The sequence below is a fragment of the Drosophila biarmipes genome, chromosome X (genome assembly GCF_025231255.1).
Source record: "Drosophila biarmipes strain raj3 chromosome X, RU_DBia_V1.1, whole genome shotgun sequence".
NCBI lineage: Eukaryota > Metazoa > Arthropoda > Insecta > Diptera > Drosophilidae > Drosophila > Drosophila biarmipes.
Window position 1 is genome coordinate 2,847,257 of NC_066611.1, and position 13,186 is coordinate 2,860,442.

Below are 13,186 nucleotides of genomic sequence, written 5' to 3' on the forward strand. Positions count from 1 at the left end.
CCACTTGAGGGACGAAGAAACGGATAGGGACACGGCCTCGAAATACACCATTAAATCTTTCTCAAGGAATGATCCCCAGACAAGGATCAGGATCATTAGCCGAGTCGTTCTAGCCATGTCCGTCTGTCCGTTTGTCCGTTCGTCCGTATGAACGCTGAGATCTCGGAAACTATAAGAGTTAGAATATTCATACTTGGCATGCAGACTCCTGGGCTTCCTACGCAGCGCAAGTTTGTTTCAGCGGGTGCCACGCCCACTCTAACGCCCACAATCCGCGAAAATCTGTAGCGCCTAAAGTTTTTATGATAGAAATGTAACTGAAATATATTTTTCTCATCAATACGTTTCGACTCACCAAAAAAAGGTTCCACGCCCAATCTAACGCCCACAAACGGTTTAAACGCTTAAATCTATCTGCCGCCCACGTAACATCTACTGAAATAGCCGGTATGTGGCACCTGAAATATAGCTTTTCTGCTTATATATCTTCATTATTCTTTTGCTCCCTTTAGCTGGGTAACGGGTATCTGATCGGGATAAGATAGATTATTTAGCTAAGTAACAGGTATATGATAGTTCATGTACTTTACAATAGCGTTCTCTTGTGTTGTGTTTATTTATGTGTTGTTGGGCAAATGCAAGTAAATTTCTTTAAATTGTGAATTCTGAATTTATTTAAACATTTTTAGAAGAGAATGACCCATATGTACGTTCCCTGCTTTTTACCTGAGGCAACTACAACATTATAGGTATCGAAGCGCCATCTATGACTGATCACAACTTGCCTTCCGTCATCAGCGCCATCTACGAGAGGGAAACAAGTTAAGTCAGTGCCTTTCAACTTTCGCCGCAGCACTCTGTCCTATCCGATGAAGTGTTTAGAAAATATGCGAGTTAAATGGGATTACTCAATTTTTGGATAAGAAAAAGTTCTTTTTACTTTTTCTTTTTCTTTGACATTTTCAAAATAGTAGGCACTTTACTTTCTTTTTGAAAATCTGTTTTTTGTTACAAGTATTATAATATTATCTCTAAAAAGCAATAATAAAAAACTGAAAGGTAATGGTACACTGACAATTTAAAGACACACCCGGGCGAAGCATACTTTTGGGCTCCGGAAAGAGCGATCGTGGGCACGCCGCCGGAGCACCGGGACTCGGATCCGAGGCGGGTGCCCGAGAGAGCGCTCCGAGCCGGCGGCCTATAGAGGCGCCGCCGTCGCGGGCCGACCTCAGTCTCTCACAGCCAGCGAGCAGCTGCGCATCGGTGCGATCGAACGCTGGACCCTGAGCCGAGAAAGCGTATTTCCACTTGCCGACCATATTTCCTGCGCTGCTCGCACCGCGACGGCCGACGAAAAGTGCAGTGAATCAGTGAATCCCCCGAGTCCGAGTTACCGAGTCCCATTTTTTTTTCTGTTGCACGGTGCGCCAGTGCGAGGCGAAAAGTGCTAGTTGTGCAATTGATTGACACCATCGATCCGCTCTAACGGCGGCAGCGCGAGGACCGCATCCACAGGTCACTGGAGTGCCCGCGTTCTGCCGTGGAAACATGAAGCCCGCCGTCGCGAACTGAAGGGCATTCACAGGGGCAGCGAAAGGCAGAGCAGACGCAGTGCGCAGATCGCAGATCGCAGATCGCAAACAACAGACGAGTGAAGAAGCGAAAAAGTGAGTGATTTATTTACTGCACAGTCGCAGTCGCAGTCAGAGGAACAGAACCACAAACCGAGGCGGGGGCTCAGGTTGGAGTGGAGCTGGGCCACTTGCATCTCGCATCTCCACCTCCGATCTCCACTCACCACGGCTGGTTATGCTGGGGATGCTGTGTGCTATGTGCTGTGTGCTTTATGCTGTGTGCTGTATGCTGTGTTATGGTTTATGGCCTGTTCTGCTTCGGTTTCTGCTTCTGAGGTCGATTCTGTTTCGGAAGCGGCGGCGGTGATCTCCGGATCCGTGGGGCCGGGCTGGGGGCCGGGGCCGGGGCGGACATGCGGACGCGGACGCGGACGCAGACACACCGAAATGGAATGGAATTGAATTAAATCAAATGATAAAAAATATAAATCGTGTGTAGAAACAGAGGCAGCCCTCTGTGCGGAGGCAGAAACAAAAAGACTCGGGGAAGAAGCGAAAATCGGAATCGGATCCGCGCGAAGGAGGCTGGGCAGAGCAGGAGCAGAGGCGGGCGCAGGGGCAGGAGCAGAAGCGGCAAAACATAATCCCAATCCGAATCCGAACCCGAATACGAAAGCGAATCTGGTGCTGATGCCGGGGCACAATCATAATCAGAGACCCCCACACGGGGCGGACCACTGACGAGATGGATGGACAGATTGGCTGTGCCATTGGGGGCTACTACTCCGCCATGTTTGCGGTTGTTCGCTTGCAGATACAGATACAGATACAGATACAGATACAGATACAGCGGCGGCGAGAGATACAGATGCAGAGACAGAAACCGAAACCGAAACCGAAGCAGAAGCAGAAACAGATAGAAGCACAGAGGCAGGAAGGCGGCGGTGCAGATGGAGATGCAAAGGGTGGGCCGGAGACGGCATCCGCACTTGCTGGCCGCTCCTCGGGCTCGGGCCAGCCCGGCCCTGCGTAGAAATAATAACAAATAGCAGATACATTGGGCTCACCGGCTAGTGCTGCTTGCATAACGCCAGGGGCGGAGGGCTGCTGCCGCGGAATGTCAAATTCCGGAAGGTCTGTGTAAAAATAATCTGTGCCCTGTGCCGATGCAGATGCAGACGCACTGTACTTGCGCCCTGGAGAGGCAGTATCTCCCTCTGGAATCCGACTCCACAATCTTGGGCTTGGTGTTCGCCTCGCGCCAGATGTCGTGTGCTCGGTGTTCCAGTTGCTGTTGCTCCGGCCAGGCGGCACTGTGACTCACTGGCCACTTCGGCAGATCTCCGCCAGCACCTGGCGGCGGCAGCCCCAGCTCCAGCTCCGATTCCGAGTCCCTCCAAACGCCGCTCGATCGGGTTGGGACCCAGCCCGCCGCTGTGGTCCCTCCCCGCCAGCGTAGTGGGTTCATTAAATCCCCTGCTCGCTGCCCCATGGAAAGTGCTTAATGGTTTTGTCGCGTTTTGGAATTTACACAGCACAGCAAACACAGCAAACACAGCGAACGAGAGAAAACAAAAAGAGAAAAGCTGAAAAGCTGAAAAAACTGAAAAGTTCAGCCGCAGATTCAGAATCATAAAATTCGTGAGCGTTCAGCTGACAGTTTAATAAATGCCGCTGCCTCTCGCTCTGGCGCATTCATCAGCCTCCATTGCTGGGATTGTGGGGGCCGCCAGTGGGCGGGCGCGGCCCCCCTTGCCAAGACCCGAACGAGAAGAATCCGCCGCTGGAATTCTTCGCAGAACGCGAGAGTCCCTCGCTTGGCAGTCGCTTAGCCGGCGTTCCGCGTCTCTTCGGAGATTCTAATGGGCTGGGTATGCACTCGCCCGTGCTAAGCAACACCTTCTGGTTCAACAGAGACTCTTATGTTTGGAAGCTCCAATAAGCTGGGTATAGGCATTCTCCCCTTCTAAACATCATCTTCTGTTTTAAAGGTGTCCATTCTTCGAGGTTCTGATAAGCTATTTGTACTGAAAGTCCCCCTTTTAATCCACATTTTCTGTTCTAGCTGAGATCCCAAAGTTGTGCATTTTTTGGTACTCTAATAATGAGGAATTTTCCCTTTCTAAACGTCATTTTCTTTTTTAACAGAGAGATTCTAATAAACTAGGCGTATTGCATTTCCCCTTTCCAAAGATCATCTTTAGGCTGTCCGTTTTTGAGGTTCTTATAAACCATTTGTATTGAAATTCCCCCTTTTAATCCACGGTTTCTGTTCTAACAGAGATCCTAAACATGTTCATTTTTTGAGATTCTAATAAACTGGGTACATTACGCTCGTCGCGTTCTAAGCAATATTTTCTGTTTTAACAGAGATTCTAAAGTGGTCGATTGCGTTCCGCCTTTCTATACATTATTTTCTGTTTTGACAGAGATCCTAAAGATTTTCAGTTTTTGAGATATTAATGTATTGTAGTTCCTCCTTTTAAAAGTTATTTTCCTGTTTTAACAGAGATCCTAAAGGTGTCCGTCTTGGAGATTTTAATAAACTGGGTAAAATGCATCCCCCTTTTAAACACTCTTTTCTCATCCAATAGAGATCGTTTATGCAGATTCTAACAAACTGGGTACATTGCACTCCCCTTTTTCAAAACCACATTGCCTGTCTTATAGAGATCCCAAATTGGATATTTGTATATCATAGCTAAAAGTAAATAATATATTTAACAGATACTCCTAAGAACACACCATGGGTTGCACTTCTGCGGAACCATAGTTTTCCTCCTCTCATAAGGTAAATACCTTTCCAACTGACATCGCTGCTGTTTGAAAGTGGTTTTCGCGAGAGACCTTGCCGAAAAATATCTCTTCTCCCCCTAAGGGAAGCCCTTTCCTGTATCTGAAAGGGGGACCCAAAGCCACTGCCCTCTCCTCCTCGGCATGTGTCCCTGTGGCAGCGCCAAGATCATGACTTCACTTACTGCTGCCACGTCTTTGCATTCTGCAGTGGATTCCGTTTGATGTGCATTTTATTTTAGGTCGCGAGTTAAAAATACGCCAATCTCTCTGCTGGTGCTTTATTTTCTTTGGCAGCGACAGCCGCCAGCTGCCTGTGGCGGAGAGGAGGAAGGGATGCGGATTGCGCCCTTTCGGGCAGCCCATTTCGGCCGGTAATTGCATTGGAAATGCCCCACATCTTGCTCCACCTTCCCTGGTCTTTGGAGACCAGCAACGGTCGGCTGACCCATTTAGATGGGTCCTCCTGCACCTCCTGCTCCGCCGCCTCCGCCTCCTGGGCAGTCGCCTCAGCCTCAATTAGTGCAGCCTGAGAGGCAGCAAACGCAACATGATTTAAATTGCTGTCACTGTCAGTTGTCTGACAACGGCGACAACAGCAGCACGAGCTACAAAAACAACAGACAGCGAACGGCAGCCGGCGGTCGGCGGGCAGAAGCGATCGCAAAATGTATCTTATAGATACACGGCCGCTGACATAACAATCTCCTCGCGCAGTCCATGTGGCTACCCCTTGCCGCCTCCAGTTCTGGCCAGAAGTCAGCCACATGGGCTAAAAATGGGCTGCTCTGGGCTCCGCCATCCGCCCTCCGCCATCCGCCATTCCGCTGTCACTCAAGCTGTCCGAGGACGGGCTGCCCGTCTTTGGCTCGCGGAGATCAGTGATCGCTTTGGGTGCCGCAGCCATGATCCACATTCGGTTGAGCAACACGCTGTATATGCGCTCCTTGGGAATTCGCACAGAGAGAACAATCCACTGTCCCACTATTCCATGCGCTTGGCCATTCAGAGCACGATCTGGCCACTGTTTATGGGTGGCTGGGAGGGCTTGGAGTAGCTTCGGGGGAGGGGTGGCTCTTAGAATCACGATCACGATCGGTGGGCTGTGGGTCGTGGAGAAAGCATATCACCGGGGACGCGCAACCGGAACCATTATGTGTTTGGGCGGGTTCCATGTCGATGAAATCGCAGGCAAATAAAATCTAATCAGCATAAACAAACGAGCTTTTAATGAGCAGGGGCGGGCGAGGCGACGCGAGAGGAAGTGCCAGTGCCTTCTAGGGAGTTTCCGATACGAAATTCAGCTGGAGTAAACACAGAAATCGCTGGCATCACTTGTCGCTCATGCTAATGAGCTCGCCCCGCCCCCATGCAGTTGTCAATTGATCGCCAATTCCAATTTCACCCGATCGATTCGCCTTCTGGCGGCCAACCCAGTCCAACCCGAGCCCGAGCCCGAAACCGAGTCTGAACTCGAACCCGTACCCGCACCCGCACCCGCACCCAGCAGAGCCTCCTCCCCCACGGTCCACGGCCTAACCCCACCCGCGGTTATGGTGACGGTGGCCATAATGGTTGATTTTAATTAAATATTTCTTCTTCCTGTTGTTGTTTCCCTCGTTCGCGCTTGGGTCGCTCTACGGCGTGGCCCTGGCGGAGGCCCCTGTCCCTGTCCCTGCCCCTATCCAGTGCCCCACCATCCGCTTCCCGCTTCCCAGGGCACGGCAAGTGCACGACCCCACCCCATCCTAAACCATCCCATGCCATCCAATCCAGAGTTGGTGAATGGGTTGTGATTGTGGCAGAGTGGCGGCGGCAGATTTTCCAGGGAAAAACCCCGAAGCGGCTTCTGGTTTTTCGGGATCGGTTAGGGACACTACTTCTTCGGAGCGGGGTTGGGGAAAGGGGCTCTTTCCCTTCGCAACGGAAGTGGCCAGTGGGCCTCTCCCTTCCCATGCCCGTTCCTTTCGCCTTGCTCCCTGGCCTTCTTGTTTTCCACTTGGCTTGGCCGTCGCGTTCGCCGCATAAATAATAATCGCTGTCTATAATAGTTTGTCGTTAATGCGCCAAAGGAATCGAATCGAATCCGGGGAGGAGCTCAGCGACAACATAAACAAACGGCGGGGAGGGAGGATGAGGATGGGGCTGGGGATGGGGATGAGCATTGAACCCAAGCCGCGGCCGTTGATAGTTGCAAGTCGGGAGTCGGGAGTCGGGAATTGGGAGTCGGTGGTCCCTAGTCGGCAGTAGGAGCGCCCAGCACCCGCCATCATTAAAGTTGATTGCAAACTGTACGCATTTATGATCACCAGCACACCACATCGCCTCGCATCAACATCAACATCAAAATCAACATCAACCCGATGATCGCGATGACGATGATGACGCGCTGATGAGGGAGATGGCGTCGCATTATCAGGGACGGCATTAGCATGCCTCTGGCCGTTGGCCGTTGGACGTTTATTAGTTTGCCGTTGCGCGAATTATTTTCATAGAAGATGGCTGATGGCTTGGTCTCCAGCTGGCTCCTAAGTGCCTTCCATATCAATGAGCCTGCACTCGGTTCCCAGCGGAGTTTTCCCATGGGAAAGCTGTGCAGCTGGTCGTCAATTCGCCCATGAAAGTAACGCTCCTCCTTCTCCTCCTCCCTTGCAGATGATGCCGCCAGGACTGCCAGGCAGCCAGGGAGCAGCCTTGACCAGGAGCAGCAGCAGCAGCGGCAGCAGCAGCAGCAGCAGGAGCAGCAGTGGCCAGCACTTAACGCACACGGCGGCGGGCACAACGCTTTACGAGTGCCGGCGGAGGCGGGAGCAGCACCACATCGGTGGCAGCCACACGGGCCTCGTTCCCGGCAGCTGCCTGGGCATGCTCTTGCTCTCCATCACCTGCACCCTGGTGGCCTTCAGCTCCTTCGGCTTCTCCTCCGCCTCCGCCGCAGACACAGGCCTCGCGCCCCCGGACCCTCCTCCGGCCAGCCAGGTGGCCATCTCCCCCAGCTCGCCCTGCGCCCCGCAGCACTGGTGGGACTCGCAGCGGGACCGCTGCACCCCGTGCACCCGCTGCCAGGGCGAGATGATACCGCTGCGGCCCTGCCAGCTGCACACGGACACCATCTGCGGCTCCATATACGACCTTAAGATCGACTGGGTGGTCCTGGCCAAGACCGAGCCCAACTGGAAGGAGGTAAGTGTGCCGCCTTCTGCTCCCAGATGACCAGTGATTCACCTGATTCCACCCCGCCCCTGCCAGCGCCGAAAGTCGCCCGAGTACGAGCACTTCGAGCACAATGCCCCACTGCAGCACCTGACCCACGAGCAACTGCAGCAGCTGCAGGAGGAGGCGGCCGCCTGGGCCCTCGACTGGCAGAACGGCGTCCTCTACATGGCCGTGCTCACCTGCCTGGTCTTCTTCTCGGTGGCCGCCTGCATCCTCATCCACCACATGCGCCAGTGGCGACGCATGGAGCGTCGCCTGGATCAGGGTGAGTACTGCCAACAGATCTTCCCCAGCCCAAGTCCAGAGCCCCAGTTGCCCAGTTTTCCAAGTGCCTCTCTGAGTTTCTCACGCTCCCGGTCGCTTTTCACATTTCACATTTCACCTGCCTCCGAACCAGCACTGCTGATTGTGCATTCAGAGCGCGTCGCCTGACCAAGGGCCCGAATCCCAGCCAGAAATCCCTGCCTGCTTGGCATGCCCAATGGCCCGCACCAGCGCTTTGATGGCCCGTGGGGGCGGGGGCATACATATTTATAAGACGACGGGCCCAGAACACGACACTTTGATGTATGGAGGCCCGCCAATCCGACGGCCAGTCGAATCTCCCGGCGGCATCGCCGCTGCAGAGATTTCCAGCGAATAGCTGCACGATCGGCCGGCCCGGGGCATATTAACGAGCCCAGGAGCCCAGGAGTCGGACGTGGACGTGGTCGTGGTCGTGGACTTCGCCTGCGCCAAATTGGAACGATATGTCCAAATATTTTCGGCGCATGCGAGTCGCGATTTGCATGCCAATGGCGGGCACCAATGGCAGGCACCGGGGCCATGTAGAGCGCGGCCAAGTGGTACAGTTGCCCTTGGCGCAGGAGCACTGCGCCCAAATGGAGCACTCGGGAGTGGAGCACTGTCCGCGGCACAGACGTGGGCCACATGTTGCGGGGCAGCCATCAGCCGACGGCCCATCCTCCAGAAGGCCTCCACTGCGCCGGAGATTTATGCCGTGTTTGGATAGCGCTGCTTGTTGATCTCGCCCGAGATGATGTTGTTCCCCGTGTAATCATAATTCAGGGCGTGTCGACACGCCACGTCCCACGCTGCGTGTCCAGGGGGGGCGGGGAAATGGGCGCTGAGTTGCGCCTCAGCTCGACTCGGATCAACTCGACTCGGCCGAGGCACTTGCAGCCGGAAACGAACCTCGGGGCTGGGCAGGTAAGAGTCCCAGGTCCCCCTCCGCTCAAGGACAAGCGGATGTTTGTCGAAACATTTCCGCGGGCATGTGGAGAAATTCCGAAATCATGTCACACCAGAGACGAGCCGGGAAAACATGTTTTCCACAGCAGGCAGGAAGCGAAGCGAGGCAGGGGAGAGAGGGAAAACGCATACACATGGCTGCGAGTTGCCTGTGGAACGGAATTCGGCGATCATCGACAGATTTAAAATAGTGTGACAGGCGGAGGTAAAGGGGCAGGGCAGGGCGGGGCGGGGCGGCTGCCGGGATGGGGTGCACTTGAAGCGGAGTTTCCCCGCTAATGGAGCCGCCGCCCCCGCCCCAGTCGCTTCCGCCTCGCGGAGGCATCTATAAATACCCGGCAGCGCCCCGCTCCCGCTGCAGGGCCCGGTGATTGAACGGCGACCAGCTGCTGGTGCCAGAGGTGCGACTGCCACTGCAACTGCAGCACTCTCCGTTCAAGCGCATCATCGACAATTGGGCATCCTCATCCGCATCCTCACCCGCCTCCCCGGCCGCAACTTCAACTGCAACCGAGGAGGAGCTGAGGCATCCGCGGCGCACAGCCAAGGCGATAAATTTTCGCGCGAGGCAACTGCCACCGAGATGCGGAAAAATGTGCTGCTTCTGGCGGATGGTGAATGGTGCCCAGTGCCTGGTGCCTGGGGCACCACTTCCTTCTCCGTGTTTTTCGCGCTACGCAGCCCATTTCCACAAATAGACCCAGGACTGCTGCGGCTCCAGAAAGGGACTCCGCCGCCATTCATCGATTTTGTCCCACTTTGCGAGTCCGGCGATTCATAAAAGCGCTCGCCCTGTTTATTATGGCTCTCCGGTCGAGTTCTCCAATTTGCTTCCTGGACTTTGATTTTCCCAGCTGCCCGTTTGTGTTCACTAATCTTTTCCGTGGAAAAGGCCAGCAGCCGCGGTGCTCCAAACAATCCGCAGCCCAGAAAAGGCAACGCACACACCTCATTCGGGAGCCTCACATGTGTGGCCGCCGCAGAGGGAAAAAACGAAAAAAAAACGGAAAAAATGGGAAATGGAAAATGAAAATGGGATGGTGGAGGGTGGGGGAAAATTCGATTCCAATTGAACTGCGCAAATTTGAAAATTGTTTTGGCCTCGCTTCGCTTTTCCCGGCGATGTTTTCTTTTCTATTTCCAAGAGATTTTATTGTTCGCGCTGCCGCTGGCCGATTGTTTATAATAAAAGGCGTTGAACGATGGACCAAAGGCAAGAAGACGCACATCATCCACGGGCGGCGGTTCTTGGATCTCGGACAATGGAACTACATTTTCTCGCCGGCCCCCCCTGTGCCTCCCGCGCCGGCAGTTTATAAATACATGATAAATTATCTGCCGCTGGCCTCGATCGCCGCCCACTGGCCACTGGACGGAGGGGCGCCTCTTGTTTACAATTCGCAACTGGGCACTGGGCTCCGGGCACTGGGCACCGGGCATCGGGTATTGGCAATTGGAATTGGGATTTCCTGTGTGCCACCCAATGAACATTGAGCATTGAGCGTCGATCGAGGGCCCTTTGCCCGGGCACAAAGGAGGGGCTCTCCACCCACCGTTTATCACACACGGGCTAACCACCTCCCTTGTCTTTGCAGATGTGGAGGAGCTGTCGACCAAGCTGATGGCCAAGCTGGCGGAGGTGCAGAGCCTGGACGGAGGCACCTTCTTCATCGGCAACGCGGACGCCTTGCGAGGACTGCCCGCCTCCGCAGCGGCGACGCATGCAGCAGCGGCACAGTCGGGAATCTTCCAGCCGCAACACGTGCTGCTGCCTGGTAAGTGTCCCGATCGAAGACCCTGGGCACCAGGTCCCGGGGTCCGAGTCCCTGACGAGGTCAGCCACTTGAAGGGCCTCGCGGGGGGCGGGTTGGGCCAGCAGCTCTCAGCGGGACTCCTCGGGGAGGGGTTCCTCGGGGGAAGCGTTCTCGTTTCCATTTGCATAGCTCTCTTAGGAGGGTTTCCATTTATACCAATTTCCAATTAATGTGGGCTTCCTAAAAACCCCATTCCCCTTAGAAAAATGATTTAAAATCACAGAGAACTTAACCAAAACAGTTTAGGATTTCTCTATTGCCCCAAATTATGATTATATAGCGGACTCCTCGCGGAGAGGTTCTCTTAGGAGTATTTCCAGTACTTTTACCCATTTATATTGTAGACATTTTATTGAAATGTTTTCTTAAAAACCATATTCCCCTAAGAGAAATGATTTAAAGTCAGCCACAGTCTCAGAGAACTTACACCAAAATAGTCTAAGATGTCTTCATTACCCCATATAATGTCGATACAGCGGATTCCTCGGGGTGAGGTTTTACCCATATAAACATAGAAATGTTTCAGGAACCTCCTCCAATTAATGTGGGCAATACCTTGAAAAAATGGTCTAAGATCCCCCATAGTCAGAGCGAACTTACTGCAAAACCGTCCTATAATAATATATTATAATAATTTAAACAGTTAACAGAGCCTTCAAAAAACTATCTCTTGCATAAGTAATTAGATGGCATGATTATGTTCAACAAGCTGATCTCAGGTAGTTCTATAAGTACTCCTCGTGCCCGTGCTGGGTGACCCTACACCACTTATATCAGCTTTGCGGAAAGCTGGGGTTCCGAGAAGCCGAAAATTCGAAATGCAAATGGAATCGACATCAGGGACGCGGGCGGAATTTAAATGAGGGCTCTGACAGCCACGCCTGTGGCCCACCCAACTCATCGCACCTCGTGTTCTCGTCTTCTTGCAGAGAAACGCGGCAAGCACCAGGAGCGACGGGTCCTGAAGACCCTCCAGCCCGGCAACGTGTACATCGAGGAGAGCAACGCCGGACTGGGCGGCCTGGGCGTGGGCCTGGGCGTGCGGGGGTGCGCCGGCCCCAAGGGCTGAGCCAGGGGCATACTTAAGGAGTGGCGACGCAGGAGCAAGGACGAAGCTCGAGCGGAACAGGAGCGGACGCGAAACCGAATCCGCCACCGCAACCGCAACCGCACGGAGGAGAACTTTGTACAAACAGCCGCTTAAGGAGGGACGGAAGGGAACCGAAACTATTATTATTTTTACATTATTAATCTTATTCTAATATTACGATTTTTTTTGTCCTAATATTTAATTAAATCGTTATGTTGACTTGTTTGTAATGCGCGGACAGATGAGGACGCGGGCTTCCCCTTGTGGGGGACCCCGAGCGATGCGGCAGAGTGTGTTGTACATAGAGATGAGGCATGTGGCACCCACCCACGGATATGATTAAAGCGACTATGATTAACAATTTCTACTTAATGTAAATACTAAGGCGATCGAACACGCGAACCCACGCAACGAGACGAGCGGACTGGGACGGAACGAGACCAAGCAATATCGGCACATATCAGCTCCTATATAGACCGCATATAGACGCGCGTATGGTCCACCTCACCCATCCCACATCCCAGATCCCAGATCCCAGATCCCCTCCACCACACCTATACTCGTCGCGTAACCAGCTAAATATCAAGCGAGAGCACTTCCGGCTTAATCGAGTTAACTGTAACAGTAATGGTAGAGATACAGATGCAACTACTTATAGTAATGATAATTAACGGATAACTTAGCGGTAGGGAGAATGTCTATGTCCTAAGTGCTATCAGTGTGCGACGGCAATAAAAGTTCTATGAATATGCGACATCTGCTTGTTCTTCCTGGGGGGCAGAGCCCATAGAGGGCGTATCTAACTTATAAGCTACTAAGGGTACTTAGTAAATGTTGTTAGATACAGCATCTAGACCAAATCTGCTATAAGATTTTGGGTGAAATCCGAAGAAGACCAAGACTGTATAGCCCATGGTACTCCCATGGAAAGGAATACCTCGTATTCCGAACTAGGTCTGTGACGGGACTCTTGGGAGACGCCCAGAGCTTTCGTGGCCCCAGAGTGTCTGCGATCTCGGCACCGGCATAATGGAACTGTCGCCTTGGAGCCGTCTCCGTGCGCAATGTGCCTCGGAACACATGTAGATGCACGCATGGTGCCGCCGTGGATGCCGGAGATCTCCTCGAGGAGGGGGAGTGCCTCGGCGAACGCGGGCCAGGAAACGTCTTTCAGTGGAAATGAAAATGAAAATGGGCGGCTGCCTCCGCCTCGATCGCCCCCGGCGTTGGGGGCACTTCGCATTTGGCATTTGCATTTACAGAATTGTCTCCGAGTTAACATTGAAAATGGTCAGCGACAGCCACAGCTGCGAGGGCCTTTGCATTTATTAACGTGCTCGCTGTGCAGTTACACAATCTTAAACGATGGCTACACACATTACTGCCCATAACATTTGCAAATGAAATTCGTGTAGCTGGCGACGGGCCGACTGCGGAACGCGCAA

General features: G+C 53.3%; 1 protein-coding gene across 1 annotated transcript; it reads left to right on the top strand.

Moving 5' to 3' along the window:
- Positions 1-1,250: 1,250 nt before the first annotated feature.
- Positions 1,251-12,495, top strand: LOC108035804 (tumor necrosis factor receptor superfamily member wengen). Its single transcript, XM_017111550.3, has 5 exons — positions 1,251-1,670; positions 7,026-7,553; positions 7,620-7,851; positions 10,433-10,612; positions 11,581-12,495. Exons 2-5 carry the CDS (start codon positions 7,026-7,028, stop codon positions 11,718-11,720), a joined length of 1,080 nt encoding a protein of 359 aa, XP_016967039.1. The 5' UTR covers positions 1,251-1,670; the 3' UTR covers positions 11,721-12,495.
- The last annotated feature ends 691 nt before the right edge of the window (positions 12,496-13,186 follow it).

Excerpts from the sequence above, each read along its gene's own strand:
- LOC108035804 (XM_017111550.3), top strand. The coding sequence starts at position 7,026 with ATGATGCCGCCAGGACTGCCAGGCAGCCAGGGAGCAGCCTTGACCAGG. Across the intron at positions 7,554-7,619 it reads CCGAGCCCAACTGGAAGGAG|CGCCGAAAGTCGCCCGAGTA; the intron begins GTAAGTGTGCCG and ends CGCCCCTGCCAG. Across the intron at positions 7,852-10,432 it reads GGAGCGTCGCCTGGATCAGG|ATGTGGAGGAGCTGTCGACC; the intron begins GTGAGTACTGCC and ends TTGTCTTTGCAG.